Below are 17160 nucleotides of genomic sequence, written 5' to 3'. Positions count from 1 at the left end.
TATTTAACCTTTTTGTAATTCCATTTGAAAACTTGTGTCTTGTGTACATTAAGATGTGGCTGTGTTCTTCATTGCTGGGTCGGTGGGTAGTTACAAATTGAGCCCAGGTCTCTCTCTTTCGCTCTCCCTCTATGGGCCCCACTTTATTCATGCCTGAGGAATGCTGGAAGCTGCAAACAACATATTTTTTCATCAATGTTACTTCCTGGAGAGATGTATTGTTATGTACTTTACAGTCATGGCTTTCTACATAATCCTGCTTATAACTTGTCTAGTACTGTCCTGACCTGCAGTTCTGTGCAGTGAGTTGTTTGACCGTGGTAATGTTAGGTGGGTATATGTAGAGTCAGCATCCATTTGGTTGTGTAGCTCAAAATCATAGGGATTTTGTTCAGGATGATTCAATACCAACCAACTATCAGAATCTTTATGGTCTTTTTTTCCGAACATAATCACATTATTTGGCTGGAGATGATTTTGTATACTAATAGTATATTAAACTAGATCCTATTACTGTTGGGAATATAGAACTGCTTGAATATGAAGAAAAAAAAGTTGTACTACAAAAACAACTCTCCCCAGTTATGTAGGAAGGAAATATCTAATATTTATAAGAATGTTATTTTCAGTGAGCTTCATTTGCAATTCTAATCAAATCCGGCTGAATATTTTTGGTGCGCTTACGAACGCTGCAGCAGCACATTAGGTTTTAATAGCGGGGAATGCGCAATGTCAGTAAAAAAAATAATCACGGCTCCACTGCTGTTTTCCTGAATTTGTAAGTAGGGTAGTGCCACAAACAAGGTCTTGTTTATTCAGTTCCTGTTTTAAGATCATTGTTACAGTATACTGTAGGTGGATAAGATGCTTTTCAGAGAGATATGTATTGTAGCTAACTAACTCTACAACTGGCCTATAGCTCCAGTCATTCTGTCTGATTTATTCTGAAAACATTGAAGTTATTATCTTTTGAAAATGTATCCTACTGACTTACTTAAAACATACATTTTAACCTTTGTTTATCCAGGAAGTGCCATTGATGTCAGGAGACCTCTTTTACGAAGGAGACCTGACAGGAGGGAGATGAAACACATAACTGAAATGCATTATTTTCTGTTGTACATTAGTAAATACTGAGAATAGACCCTTCAATAAGCACTACCCCTCTAGATTACTGTTGCAACCTCAGACAACATTGTCCCGGGAAGCCCAATTCCCCCTTCTAACCACTGCCAAAATCCCCTCACAATGATCTCAAATGGTGTTTTTAATACATAATGAAATTAAACACAGAAAACCCTTTCCTAATCAGGAAACTATGTGGTGGACTCTCATTACAATTGCTTCATGGTAACCTGGTAAAATTATGTTTGTAGTGTGGCTAACCACAGAATGGCTCTGAATTCACTGTCAGCATGCAGTCAAACCTACAACCACTTTTGGAGCAAACTAGTGCCCTTAAATCCTATCCTGATGTTGACAGCAGATAGGAGTTGTATTAATAACATGAATAACTTTGCTAGCTAATATACATTTTGAGAAAACAAGTTATATTAAGTTGCTAGCTAGATAGCTAGCATTGGCAACGTTTGGTGGTCAATGAGACTAGGAGCTAGCTAAAAAGCTGAGCTATCAAATAATATAACAAAAGTATAATTTCGGATTTGAAAAATACTCCAATATTTCAATAATCACAGTAGCAAGTACCCCTGGTGCACTATTCAATTATTTAGCCATTTAAACAATGTATTTTCTGAAGAAAACTCAGTTTTTCCCATGGTCTCACTGACTTTCATGTGTTTCAAACTGAGCTTGACAGAGGTGTTGGCCTCAAAGACATTTGCTATCAATTGTAGCGCTTCGATTGGTTGCCAAAAAGTCTGGGTCAATTGAGAATTCTGATTAAGTGATAATGCCCTCAAAGCCAAGGTTTGGAGGATATATTGGCACAGGTTTGTGGAGGGCCGGCAAACCGTGCCAATATATCCTCCAAACACCAACTTTGAGGGGATTATCACTTACCAACATATTTAAATAATGATTGACATATTTTCATTAAAAACATTATTTTGATGAGTTTATTCATACTATTTAATCCTTTAATTTAATCCACAAGATATAGTCCCAAAACAAATCTAGGGTTGCTACCCAAGCCGGCTGGTCGTTTGTTCTATTGGTTCGGTTGCCAGAGACGTGACCTAGTCGTTCAGTCTTTTTGTTCTGTATCTACGTGATGCGACCCAGTTGTTTATTCTAAATGTTCCATTGCCATACTGGCTGGCAACATTCTTATCCCTTGCTTGCTAGCTTGCCAACTACAGCTAACTTAGTCACATCAAACAGCACAGACAGGATAACAACAGTAGATGCATTTGTTTAAGTTGTTTTCTAGTGACATTTATTTGGATACATCCATAACAATGAGCTAATGAGGCACAATTTCGCCTGGCATAGAAAATGTGCTCACTCCTCAGGACACTGTTGTTCAGAGGAGCTAGCCAACAACACAGCGAACACAATAACTTCAAACTCAAGCTGGAAAGACTGCAAACTAGCTTTTTGTCAATTGACATTTCTTTGTAGATATCCATAAAAATGATGCCAGCTGATTCATAATTTTGACTGCTATTGTAGCTATTATTATTTTACTGCTGCTCTTCATGACTTTGTTACTTTTATTCTTATTCATATTTTTTTTAAACTGCATTGTTGGTTAGGAGCTTGTAGGTAAGCATTTCACTGTAAGGAACCTGTTGTATTCAGCGCATGTCACGTTCGTTATAAAGATCGGACCAAGGCGCAGCGTGAGTAGAGTTCCACATGTTTTTAATAAAACCGAAACTCAGCAAAACAAAACAAACAAGCACAAATGAAACGTGAAGCTATATTAATAGTGCAGACAGGCAACTAAACATAGAACAAGATCCCACAAACACCAAAGGGAAATGGCTACAGAAATATGATCCCCAATCAGAGACAACGATAAACAGCTGTCTCTGATTGGGAACCATATCAGGCCAACATAGAATTACAAAACCCCTAGACCTACAAAACCCTAGACAATACAAAAACCCTTGACAATACAAAACTAGCGTACCCACCCTAGTCACACCCTGACCTAACCAAAAAAGAAAACAGAGATATCTCAGGTCAGGGCGTGACAGTACCCCCCCCCCCCCCCCCCTAAAGGTGAGGACTCCCGGCTGCAAACCTGAACCTATATGGGAGGGTCCGGGTGGGGGACCGTCGCTGGAGGTTCCGGACTGTGGACCGTCGTTGGAGGTTCGGACTGTGGACCCTCGTTGGAAGTTCCGAACTATGGCCCGTCGTTGGAGGTTCCGGACTGTGGCCCGTCTTGGAGGGTCCGGACTGTGGACCCTCGTTGGAAGTTCCGGACTATGTCCCGTCGCTGGAGGTTCCGGACTGTGGCACGTCGTTGGAGGTTCCGGACTGTGGACCGTCGGTGGAGGTTCCGGACTGTGGACCGTCGTTGGAGGTGCCGGACTGTGGACCGTCGTTGGAGGTTCCGGACTGTGGACGCCCATTGGAGGTTCCGGACTATGGCCCGTCGTTGGAGGTTCCGGACTGTGGCCCATCGTTGGAGTTTCCGGACAATGGCCCGTCACCGGAAGCTCTGGACTGGGAACTGTCGCCGGAAACTCTAGACTGGGAACTGTCGCCGGAAGCTCTGGACTGGGAACTGTCGCCGGAAGCTCTGGACTGTGGAGGCGCACTGGAGACCTGATGCTTGGTGCCGGCGCTGGTGGTACCAGGCTGAAGACACGCATCTCAGGGCGAGTGCAGGGAGCAGGCACAGGACATACTGGACTCTGGAGGCGCACTGGAGGCCTGGTGCGTGGGACCGATACAGGTGGCACTGGGCTGAAGAAATGCACCTCAGGGCGAGTGCGGGGAGGAGGCACAGGACGTACTGGACTGTGGAGGCGCACTGGAGATCTGGAGCGTAGAGCTGGCACAATGCGTCCTGCCTGGATGCTCACTTAAGCCCGGCAAGTGCGGGGCGCTAGCACAGGACGCACTGGGCTGTGCAGACGCACTGGAGACACAGTACGCAGAGCCGGCGCAGGATATCCTGGTCCAAGGATGTGTACTGGAGACCATGAGCGCTGAGCCGGCACCATCCATCCTGGCTGGATGCCCATTCTAGCCCGGCAAATGCGAGGAGCTGGAATAGAGTGCACCGGGCTATGAATGCGAACTGGAGACACCGTGCGCATCACTGCGTAACAAGGTGTCTGACCAGTCACACGCTCCCCACGGTAAGCATGGGGAGTTGGCTCAGGTCTAACCCCTGACTCTGCCAATCTCCCCATGTGCCCCCCCCAAAAAAGGAGCTGCCTCTTCTGTGCTAGCCGTGTCCCCTCGTATCATCGCCGTTCCTCCTGCGCTATCTCCACCTGCTTCCATGGCAGGGACTTGTCCCCTGCCATTACCTCCTCCCAGGTCCAGGATGTCCTCCACTCATCTTTCTCCCGAGCCCAGGATGTCCACTCCTCCTGAACACGCTGCTTGGTCTTTTTGTGGTGGGATCTTCTGTCACTTTCGTTATAAAGATCGGACCAAGGCGCAGCGTAAGTAGAGTTCCACATGTTTTTAATAAAACTGAAACTCAGCAAGACAAAACAAAAAAACGAAACGTGAAGCTATACGAATAGTGCAGACAGGCAATGAAACATAGAACAAGATCCCACAAACACCAAAGGGAAATGGCTACCTAAATATGATCCCCAATCAGAGACAACGATAAACAGCTGTCTCTGATTGGGAACCATATCAGGCAACATAGAATTACAAAAACCCGTAGACCTACAAAACCCTAGACATACAAAAACCCTAGACAATACAAAAACCCTAGACAATACAAAACTAGCGTACCCACCCTGGTCACACCCTGACCTAACCAAAATATAAATAAAACAGAGATATCTCAGGTCAGGGTGTGACAGCATGTGACTAATAACATTTGATTTGATTTGATTTTGACTAGCTGAGACATTCTGCCTGCCTCTCTCTCGTCCTGACTCCCAACCCCTACACGTTCATTACTATTGGACAGTTGGAGATCGAATTTGAATATTGAAACAATCTTGCAAATGTCGGAGAGACAGACAGCAAGGTTTATACAAATCTCTGCTGTTGAAAACTAAATGTTAGTATAAAGAAATGTGAGATAATGTCTAGATGCTTTTTATAGTGAACATGAAGTTTATAACTTCTCTGCCTCTGCTGATGAGACAGTGGATTCTGCAATCAGATGGAAAAGAGTAAAAAGGCATTTTAACATCATAGATTTAGCCGGTGGTAATTTGTGGAATAGACACCGGCTGGAACGCGCTTTTAACCAATCAGCATTCAGGATTAGACCCACCCGTTGTATAAATTTGAGTGGAACCTGTGAGTGACTGAGTGACATACGTGGTTCACCATTATGGGATCAAATTCCATTTAAATTGAAAGGCTATTATGCACAAAATTACACAATAGATTTATACAACACTATTACTCCACCTCAAGGCTCTTTAGGAAGAGATCATAAAGGTGCGTTATGTTCATATGGCTGACATCCATCACAGTTTTGTTCACATAAAGGGGCATATGTGTAAAGAGAGGGCAAACTCGTGTAGTGTAGTGTCAGGGTGCAAGGTTAGAGCATGAGTCTAAACTGGGTGTGTGGTCCTGCAGTATAGAGACCAGACCCACACACACGCGCATACATACACACACACACACACACACACACACACACACACACACACATACACACACACACACACACACACGCATATATATATATATATATATATATATATATATACACACACAGTTACACACACACACACCACTTCCCCCTGCCCCCTGGGACAATTACTGCCTCACCTTCTATTCAGGACTTAATGAGAAAACGGACTGATCGATTTAACTCCAGCCATAACACGAGAGGAGGCCAGTACGGTGATAGCATAGATCAATTGTGCTGCTGTGAGGTATCCAAGACATCTAAAACACCAGCAACCTGTGTTAAAACAAATACTGTTTCCAAGATTATAACCATGTTCTTTCAGTAGTCTTTATAACATGGTAATAACATCATAACAGCTCAGTAAATATCTGTATAGACTTAAATAAATAGTTTTGTAGCGAATATCTGTAGACAACTGATCAACGTTAAAGCCAAATCTACGTTAAAGACAAAGGTCTCTCAATGCAATATTTTACAGACTACTACCTAAAACAGCTAGACCGTGATTGACCAATAAACATTCAAGTGGGTGTGGTCTGGCACATACATTCATATAAATCAGTCAAAGATATTTCTATCGTAACAACATTTGGTACACATGTTGTAAATACTGTCAAGACTTAACATATACAAGAACATTCATATCAACCTAACAGTGGCGCTATAATGGGAACATGTTCATATCTCTCGATCTGTTTGACTCAGAGTGATGAAATTTGGTACACATGCTCATGGATAAGAGTCTAGCTAACCCACGCGATATCTCGGACTCCACTTGCCCGAATTTGACAAAACTTGGGTGAATGATATGTAGTGCCATAGAGATCTGTTGTTTACAAAATTGCACTGGTTGGCCCATGGGGGGCGCTGTATAATTTGTGGGGGGAGACATATTTACAGTTGCCTTGTTTTAATAAGCAATAGCCAGGTGTATCTGTACTGAAAGAAGACAATTCATTTATTTCAGATGGGGTGCCTGTTCCTTGTGACATCAGGTACAGAGCTTTGGTGCCAAACCCAATTATTTATTACATATTCAGCCACCACGTCCAGACCACTGAGCTGTTAAAGAAGGTCCAGACCCTGTGTTAACGCTCACATTTTATGTTTATTGCCGCGTCCCGAAAAAGATGATTGACTTTTCTTGAGGAGACGGAGGTGGGACTTATGCCCCCTTCTTCTCCAATCGTGGCTCAGGGGGCGGAGGCTTTTATTCCATACTCTGGTTGTGTGTCAGTTGCTACAGACATAAGCGAAACAATAACAATTGGTGTTACTTTCACTAACCCTCTGAGAGAGTGACTGTTACATGTTCCGTCCATCAAGCTTTTAAGGAAATTGGGAAAGGCATATAACGTGCTCTGTGCACGTCAGGTTTGACACGATTTGAAACCCTTTAAAGTTGAATCTACTTTTTTTTCTACAGTAGCTGTGCAGGAGTGGCAAGAGCCTAAAGCAGCTATTCATATCAGATTTCAACCAAACCAGCTGGGAGAGAGAGAGCGGAGAGAGCGAGCGTCTGTCATTATCTTTCCCTTTCCGATCCAGGAAAGCTTAGGGAGAGAGAAAATAGAGAAAATAGAGGGAGAGAGAGAGGGTGAGAGAGGAGGAGAGAGAGGGATCCAAAGGAATTTCTAAGGATATTTCTTCTGTTGCCGTGAAAAAAAAGTGTTGGTCAGTTGGGGGCGAGGCGAAGAGCGCGGTCAAGGATGGACGAGCAGCCTCGGTTGATGCACTCCCACGGCGTGGGAATGGCCCGACACCCCGGCATGGCGCAAAATATGCAGGATGGCACAGGAGGGACGGACGGAGATGGAAGAAAGCAGGACATTGGAGACATATTACAGCAAATAATGACAATCACAGACCAAAGCCTGGACGAAGCGCAGGCCAGGTACGGTGGCATAGACAATTATATTATTTTCAAAGTAATACCAAAATAGCATATTTATGAATTAAGAAATAACTACGGTAGGCCTACGTTGTAATAATGTGATTTGCATTCATGCTATCCAACGAAAACAATTACGCCCACCCGAACGCAACAACTGCTCGTAGGGGATAAAGTGCGTAACGTTAATCTACCTTCAACCGACCAGTTTTTATTTTGTGAAAGTTAACTTTTAAATTAACAGTGTCATCAAAATGTTTTTAAAAATCATGTATGACGATATTAAACTACTGCAGCTACAACTGAGTGGGGTGCATCCTCTTCCCAATTTCCAATCGCCTTGTATCTTGTTACATATGAGATAACACAGTAATTCCCCGCTGTGTTACATGTTGTGGATGCACTCCTTTTGGTTACTTTGTTTCTTTTTAGCCAACGGCAATAAAGGTTATCACAGCACCGGTGCTGCGCCTCGAAATTGAGACAACGATCACATCTATTCGTGTTCCTGTGCAAGAATAGATTATATAGGATAGATTGGATCATATTCATTATTGATATCCCACCGTGATGTAACATTGAAATGACCCGTGCTATTCATGTTAATTAATTTTAGCAGTTATATATTAAGTGTAGTGGGACGACAAGTGTTCCAAGTGTGGTTTGTTGAGACAATGGAGACACTATAAAAGTACATTTTTACGCCAAAGTGTTTTCTCTATTAAAGAATAAGACTATGCTATACATTAGTTCTTTAGTTTAGATCATTGTGATTGAAGGGTTGTTCAAGACTAAATTCAGAATAATATGCATTGTTAATATCAACAGCAAGGATGAGCTTTATTCTTCCTTATCAAATTGACAGTGATCAAGTCTCCTCATTTTAGATATGATACAATTCCATGCAGAACACTTTTGCAACTATTGCAATTTCCTCGTCTTATTGAATTTGGTTGTAAAGCTGTGTGTGTTTCCCCTTTTTTTTCTAGGAAACATGCACTGAACTGTCACAGGATGAAACCGGCTCTCTTCAACGTCTTGTGTGATATAAAAGAGAAAACAGGTAAGGTGAAATTCTACCACATTGAAAGAATTACTTGTATCAATCTTTTTTTCCTCAAACCTTTTTTTTGAAGTTATTATGGCCAAAACGACTTATAGCCCACATTATTATTTATAACAACCATATTTTGAACATTATAATATTTATATTATATTTCTAAACATACTGTATGTGTTCAGGAAGTTAACCCATATTCGTAACAATATGGTTCTACAATGCAACATGGTGCTTTGTGGCATCCTACTGTATCTACGTATATTACCACACATCCAAACATTACCACACAACCAAACAACCTTATGTGTGTCAGTCAGTGAGCCAAAAGCAGACACACACATTCGGACCAGACTGCAGAGAAGAAAGGTCTTTACTGTACGACCAAGGTGGTGTCACTGAGACATGTATTAGGGCTGTACTAATTCACTTCGTTCTGTGTCATCATATTTTTCCTTGCCAAGTGTGATGCTGTTTGTTTGTGACACGCTGTGAGTGTTTCTACATGCTGATGCTGGCCAGAGGGATTTTCTCTGTTTGGGTTTGAAGCGAGGGTCAAAGGCATGTATAAGAATCTGTGAAATATAGGCACTTAACACCATATTAAAAAGAAGAAGCACTTGTCTCTGTTTATAGAAGAAAGTATGTGACTATTCTTGGGAAAAGTCCAAGTTCTAGCCTACTAAAGAGATATGTAGAAAATGGAAGTCAATCCGCAATCTAATACATATCTCTGAAGACATATCTCTGAAGACATATCTCTGAAGACATATCTCAGAAGACATATCTCAGAAGACATATCTCTGAAGACATATCTCTGAAGACATATCTCTGAAGACATATCTCAGAAGACATATCTCTGAAGACATATCTCTGAAGACATATCTCAGAAGACATATCTCAGAAGACATATCTCTGAAGACATATCTCTGAAGACATATCTCAGAACATGCCTTTTAACGGGACACTCTTTTGAAATTGTTAGAGGATGTTATCACTCACTCTGACTGTAAAATGGAAAAAATGTTTCCAGCGACTATCATGACTGTCTGTAGCCGGCCAAAGAAATAAGAAAACAAATGGATTCAGTAAAGGAGGCCATGTTATCGTCTTCCTAATTTGCCTCTAAAGGTTCATTTACGAACATTTCATTACTGTGAGTCACTCTGGTACAGTGCTTCAAAAAAAGACGGGTTCTTAGCAGCGAAACCCTGTGTGGTTTTCATTTTAGAAAAAAGGAGGGAGAAGAAATTAAGTCCCGTTTGTGAGAAGCCAGTGAGGTTTGGCCCCGGCCCCCTTCTCAGAGGAGTATGCTTAGAGTAGGGAGAGAGTTATGCCTGCTTTTTTTCAAACTGCCTGGCGTCGTTCTGGGTTCAACCAGAGTTCGTTTCCAAAATGAAGAAGAACAAAGTAACTTGGACCTTTTCATGCCCCCCCCCTTGCTTTTCTTCTCTTCCCACCGTTCCTGGCAGGAACATAGGGGATTCTGACTATAATGGCTCTCTTTGCCTGCTTACTCTCTCCGTCTTAATTTAGAGGTAAAAAATGCTGTTGAAGGTAACGTTTCAACATAGATTTGCCATGTTGTTTTTGTAGGTTTCTACTCCTATCTCTTGAGTGGATTTAGTTCTGCTAATGTTTTGGCCTCTATCCAGTATTAGCTTCCTTTGACAGGGTTTCAGTTGGGTGGGCTGAATTCAATGTACTTGGCCCCTCAAGATAAAAGCACCATGGGGGAATCCCTTTTGAAGAGTTTACTGGTTCGCACACGCAAACTCACCCATGCACGCAAGCACACAATGTCCATTGAGGTGTTGTTGTTACTCAAGCGCTGCATGCCTTGTGTTGCTGGGGGAAGCCATACTAAATTCTCAGTATTCTGTTGTTACATTTTATCCGGATGCTTTGTCACGTTATAGTCATCAAGTCCAAGCTATGAGCTGTGCTTCACTCTATAAATGTAGATGTGTTATCAGCGTCAACATAAGCATGTGGCAAATGTATTTTAGTGCAAAAAATAAAATGTTATTGGTCGAGAACCCAGTTTAGCAGATGTTATAGCGGGTGAAGCGGACTGCTTGTATTACAAGCTCCGAACAGTGCAGTAAAATGTCAAACATGTACGCGAATAATAAATCATAAAAAAAATGAAAACGAAAAATCAAGAATGTCAGGATATAGATATAGATATTTTACAGAGAGCTGTGTCAAGAGTCCTGTATATAAATATGCAGTGTGTATAAACAGTGTAAAAAAAGGTATATTCGAATGAGCTATGTGAGAATACAGTGTATCAATGCACAGTGTAAAAAACTGTATAAAAGAAACAGGAAGTGTCCAGGGTTTAATGTCTCTTATATACAGGGCCTTCAGAAAGTTCTCATACCCCTTGACTTATTACACATTTCTTTGTGTTACAGTCAGAAATCCAAAGTAATTCTTTTCTCACCCATCTACACACAATAAACCATAATGATAAAGTGAAAATCTGTATTTAGAATTTTTTGCAAATGTGTTGAAAATTAAATACAGACATATCTAATTTACATAAGTATCCACACCTTTGACTCAATACATGTTAGAATCACCTTTGGCAGCGATTCCAGCTGTGAGTCTTTCGGGGTAAGTCTCTAAGAGCTTTGCACACCTGGATTGTACAATATTTCCACATTATTCAAGCTCTGTCAAGTTGGTTGTTGATCATTGCTAGACAGCCATTTTCAAGCCTTGCCATAGATTTTAAAGCCAATTTAAGTCAATACTGTAACTAGGCCACTCAGGAAAATTCAATGTCACCTGGTAAGCAACTCCAGTGTATATTTGGCCATGTGTTTTAGGTTATTGTCCTGCTGAAAGGTGAGTTTGTCTCCCAGATTGAAACAGGTTTTCCTTTAGGATTTTGCCTGTGCTTAGCTCTATTCTGTTTCTTTTTACCCCCAAAAAACTCCCTACTCATTGCAGATGACAATCATACTCATAACATGATGCAGCCCCCACCGTGCTTGAAAATATGAAGTACTCAGTGATGTTTTGTGTTGGATTTGCCCCAACATAACGCTTTGTATTAGGGACATAAAGTTAATTTCTTTGCAAAATCTTTAGCCTTTTTACTTTTGTGCCTTATTTTATTTTTTATTCTGTATAGGCTTCCTTCTTTTCACTCTGTCAATTAGGTTAGTTATTGTGGATTAACTACAGTACCACAGCCATTAAACTGTAACTGTTTTAAAGTCACCATTGGCCTCATTGGCCTCATGAAATCCCAGAGTGGTTTCCGGCAACTGAGTTAGGAAGGACATATCTTTGTAGTGACTGGGTGTATTGATACACCATCCGAAGTGTAATTATTAACTTTACCATGCTCAAAGGGATTTTCAATGTCTGCTTTTTTATTTTTACCCTTTTACCAACATGGTTGGGTAGGCTACTTTTTAAATGTGATCTGTTACAGTTACTGGTTACCTGTCCAAAATTGTAATCACTAATGTAACTTTTTGATTACCCAAACTCAGTAACTCAGTTTTAGATTTCCTTCCCCTTAAGAGACATGAGAAAAAATATATAGTGTTACCAATTGAATATCTATTGCAGGATAAATCAATGTTAGTTTACATAGCTGGCCATATATAGATGTTACATTTTACTCTATGGGCTGGTTGTGTGGGCTTTTTCAAATCCATCGCTTTCTACTACATATATACAATTACAATTAAATTAATACATATACAATTAAATTATATATTTACATTAAAATCTAATTCTATCATAATTCTTGTCATTCCAATAAATGTTATACCCCTTGATCTTCAAGAATAGGACTTGGAAATATGGAAGTATAGATCAGTCATATTGTTTTACCTGGGCATAACCCCAAAACTAAGGACTTATTGGCCAGCCCTACTCTGTTGTTTATGATTTTGTTGTCATGGAGGACTGATTGGGCTCATTGATTCGAGTTGAAAAATAAATGTCACGCTCATGGAATGGCATGCTTTGAGCACTACTGAAAAGTGCTATTTACATGTGGAAAATGAATTCAATATGCTGCATTTACTATAGGCCTATTGTTTACCTTTTAGTTGGTGACACTTTGATATCCTGATAATATGCAGATGTTTGAAGGGAAAATCCACAGATGAAACAATAACAACACGGTCGCCCCGCCTCTGTTTTGGTAAAAAGCTGAGGTATGGTTCTGGAGAAATGTAACCACTCAGATTAATAATATTCAGGGCTATGGATGCAAGGACTGTCCATCCATGATATCAACATAATTGTTTTAACCATGTTATGAGGCCATACAGTGTTTGTTTACAATTACAATGTTTACAAACATAGGAGAAAACAAGCTTATATTTTGGGTTCTCATGGAGTGTGACAGTTGAACTACGCCCATGAGGCATTTATAAGTTATATTCTTCAAGAATCAATGGATATGTATACAGTTGAAGTCAGAAGTTTACATACACCTTAGCCAAATACATTTAAACTCAGTTTTTCATAATTCCTGACATTTAATCCTAGTAAAAATGTCCTGTCTTAGGTCAGTTAGGATCACCACTTTATTTTCTGAATGTGAAATGTCAGAATAATAGTAGAGAGAACGATTTATTTCAGCTTTTATTTCTTTCATCACATTCCCAGTGGGTCAGAAGTTTACATACACTCAATTAGTATTTAGTAGCATTGCCTTTAAATTCTTTAACTTGGGTCAAACGTTTCAGGGTAACCTTCCACAAGCTTCCCACAATAAGTTAGGTGAATTTTGTCCCATTCCTCCTAACAGAGCTGGTGTAACTGAGTCAGGTTTGTAGTAGGCCTCCTTGCTCACACACGCTTTTTCAGTTCTGCCCACACATTTTCTATTGCATTGAGGTCAGGGCTTTGTGATGGCCACTCCAATACCTTGACTTTGTTGTCCTTAAGCCATTTTGCCATTTTGCTTGGGGTCATTGTCCATTTGGAAGACACATTTGCGACCAAGCTTTAACTTCCTGACTGATGTCTTGAGATGTGGCTTCAATATATCCACATAATTTTCCTCCTTCGTGATGCCATCCATTTTGTGAAGTGCACCAGTCCCTCCTGCAGAAAAGCACCCCCACAACATGATGCTGCCACCCCCGTTCTTCACGGTTGGGATGGTGTTCTTCGGCTTGCAAGCCTCCCCCTTTTTCCTCTCAACATAATGGTGGTCATTATGGCCAAAAACAGTTCTATATTTTTTTCATCAGACCAGAGGACATTTCTCCAAAAAGTATGATCTTTGTCCCCATGTGCAGTTGCAAACCGTAGTCTGGCTTTTTTATGGCGGTTTTGGAGCAGTGGCTTCTTCCTCGTTGAGAGGCCTTTCAGGTTATGTCGATATAGGACTCTTTTTTTACTGTGGATATAGATAATTTTGTACTGGTGTCCTCCTTCACAAGGTCCTTTGCTGTTGTTCTGGGATTGATTCGCACCAAGGTACGTTCATCTCTAGGAGACAGAATGTGTCTCCTTCATGAGCGGTATGACGGCTGAGTGGTCCCATGGTGTTTATACTTGTGTATTATTGTTTGTACAGATGAATGTGGTTCCTTCTTGCAGTTGAACCAGACTTGTGGAGGTCTACAATATTTTTCTGGAGTCCTTGCTGATTTCTTTTGATTTTCCCATGATGTCAAGCAAAGAGGCACTGAGTTTGAAGGTAGGCCATGAAATACATCCACAGGTACACCTCCAATTGACTCAAATGATGTCATTTAGCCTATCAGAAGCTTCTAAAGCCATGATATCATTTGCTGGAATTTTCCAAGCTGTTTAAAGACACAGTCAACTTAGTGTATGTAAACTTCTGACCCACTGGAATTGTGATACAGTGAATTATAAGTGAAATAATCTCTGTAAACAATTGTTGGAAAATTACTTGTGTCATGCATAAAGTAGGTGTCCTAACCGACTTGCCAAAACTATAGTCTGTTAACAAGAAATTTGTGGAATTGTTGAAGTGTATGTAAGTGTATGTAAGTGTATGTAAACTTCTGTATGTATAATTTAGATGTCCAAAAATGGATGTAGCATCTACAGATTGCCCCTTTAAGTTTATCTAAAGTGTGCGAGTTTGAGACTGTCCATTAGGCCTATGGATTTATTTTTTTATCAGCATGAATTAGATTGAGCAATAAAAGCCCCACTTTTATTCTGTAGTCTGGGATCCACACTATACAGCTGTTGCAAGTATGCATTTTTCACTGCATTTTTTCACACAAAAACAATGATTGAAAGGCAGCTTAAACTTCTTGAGTTCAACCATTATAGGGTTCAAATACACGTTTAGATTTGTGAACAGCCATTCTCAACAACCACAATCCGTAAGGCGCAAATAGCTAAATGAGAGAGCAGCAGTGTGATTCACATCAATGTGCTATGTTGATATCAAGAATAAGTGGTATCCTTATTGCCGTGGACTACACCACCGCTGTCATCCTTACCTCCAAGCGTTCAAGTTGGATAATCTTTGAATTCCGACAACAGTCGCACCATTGGAAGACATAGCTTGAACTGTAGCCTACAAAATCCTCTTCCTGCTCTTTTCCCGCAATAGTGGTCTCTGACTTGTGGTCAGACTCGCTCAGGTGGAACAAACTTAAACTTGCACCTTTTTTTCAATGCTGATTTGAATGTTATTGAGAAAACAGAGAAGTGTCAATAATGTTTTTTTCCGCAAACATCCTTTCTGAATTTAAAAGTAATCCTCGAAGTAATCATCTAGTTTTTCAAAAGTATCTGTAATCGGATTACAATATTTTTGCTGGTAACGTAACGGTTTACAGTTACCGGTTTAATACGTTACTCCCCAACCCTGTTTACCAATAGGTGCCAATCTTTGCGAGGCATTGGAAATCTTCCCTGGTCTTTGTGGTTGAATCTGTGTTTGAAATTCAATGCTAGACTGAAGGACCTTACAGATTATTGTATGGGTGGGGTACATAGATGAGGTAGTCATTCAAAAATCATGTTAAACACTATGATTGCACACAGATTGAGTCCATGCCATTTACTGTATTATGTGACTTGTTAAGCACATTTTTACTCCTGAACTTATTTAGACTTGCCATAACAACGGGGTTGATTTAATTTGTTAAACTTTTATACTTTGACATTATGGGTTATTGTATGTAGGCCAGTGACACAAAATCTGAATTTACTCCATTTTCAATTCTGGCTGTAACACAACAAAATGTGGAAAAAGTCAAGGGGTGTGAATACTTTCTGAATGCACTCAACATGGGACAGCAGCGTTGGCTGTTCGTGCGTGCGTGCGGGTGGGCGTGTGTGAGTGAGTATGGACGTATGCGTGTCTGAGTGTATATGTGAGTACAGAAGTGTGTGTGAGCTTGTGTGAGTGAGTATTTTTGTCTCTTACTACAAGAGATGGTGCGATGGCTGTTCAACAGTATGATAGCCTGGAGATAGAAACTGTTTTTCAATCTTTCGGTCCTGGCTTTGATGCACCTGTACCGTCTCTGTCTGCTAGATGATAGCAGAGTGAACAGAGCGTGGCTTGGGTGGCTGAGGTCCTTGATGATGTTCTTGGCCTTCCTTTGACACTGTGTGCTGTAAATGTGCTGGAGGGCAGGCAGCGTGCCCCCTGTGATGCGTTGGGTTGACCGCACAACTGCCTGGAGAGCCATTTGGTTGAGGGCGGTGCAATTGCCTTCCAAGGCGGCGATGCAGCCCGACAAAAGGCTCTCAATGGTGCATCTGTAAAAGTTTGTGAGGGTCTTAGGGGCCATGCCAAATTTATTTTCTTTACATTGAGGGAGAGGTTATTTTCCTGGCATCAATCCGCCAGGGTCCTCAACCTCCTCCCTGTAGGCTTACTAGTTGTTGTTGGTAATCAGGCCTATTACTATCGTGTCGTCAGGAAACTTGGTGATTGAGTTGGAGTTGTGCATAACCACGCAGTTATGGGTGAACAGGGGATACAGGAGGGGGCTGAGCACACACCTACTGGTTGAGGAGCAGTGTGGCGGAGGTGCTGTTGCCTACCCTCACCACCTGGGGTTGGCCCATCAGGAAGTCCAGGACCCAGTTGCACAAGGAGGGGTTCAGACCCAGGGCCCTGAGCTTAGTGATGGGCTTAGAGGACACTATGGTGTTGAAAGCAGAGCTGTATTTGGTGAACAGCTTTCTTAAATAGCTATTCCTCTTGTCCAGGTGGGAAAGGGCAGTGTGCAGTGCAACAGTGTTTGCGTTGGTCGTGGATCTGTTTGGGCGGTATACAAATTGTAGTTTGGATGAGAGTTATAGAACACAAAGACCTAAAATCACATGGTATCATACCATTCCTTCTATCTATGTATCTAGTTGCTGTTCATCTTGTGGGCATAGATCATTTTCCCCCTGTGAAGAGCAGACAGAAGCCCAGAAATCCACTGCAGCAACAGCAAAAAATTACTCAAACCTTCA

At 41.2% G+C, this 17160-nt stretch overlaps 1 protein-coding gene across 3 annotated transcripts in view; it reads left to right on the top strand.

Moving 5' to 3' along the window:
* Positions 1-6980: 6980 nt before the first annotated feature.
* The window catches only part of LOC110508658 (pre-B-cell leukemia transcription factor 1), a 73027-nt gene continuing 62847 nt past the window's right edge, over positions 6981-17160 (top strand). Inside the window, exons 1-2 of one of the 3 annotated variants that reach the window (XM_021589347.2) lie at positions 6981-7655; positions 8642-8715. In XM_021589347.2, coding sequence (XP_021445022.2) covers positions 7471-7655; positions 8642-8715 — 259 coding nt within the window. In that variant the 5' untranslated portion in view covers positions 6981-7470. The remainder of the gene's footprint in view (positions 7656-8641; positions 8716-17160) is intronic. The other 2 variants (XM_021589348.2, XM_021589349.2) reach the window with 2 other exon arrangements.

Source organism: Oncorhynchus mykiss, chromosome 28 (genome assembly GCF_013265735.2).
Source record: "Oncorhynchus mykiss isolate Arlee chromosome 28, USDA_OmykA_1.1, whole genome shotgun sequence".
Lineage (NCBI taxonomy): Eukaryota > Metazoa > Chordata > Actinopteri > Salmoniformes > Salmonidae > Oncorhynchus > Oncorhynchus mykiss.
The sequence above is the reverse complement of the archived record's forward strand: the minus strand, read 5'-3'. Positions and strand labels throughout refer to the sequence as shown.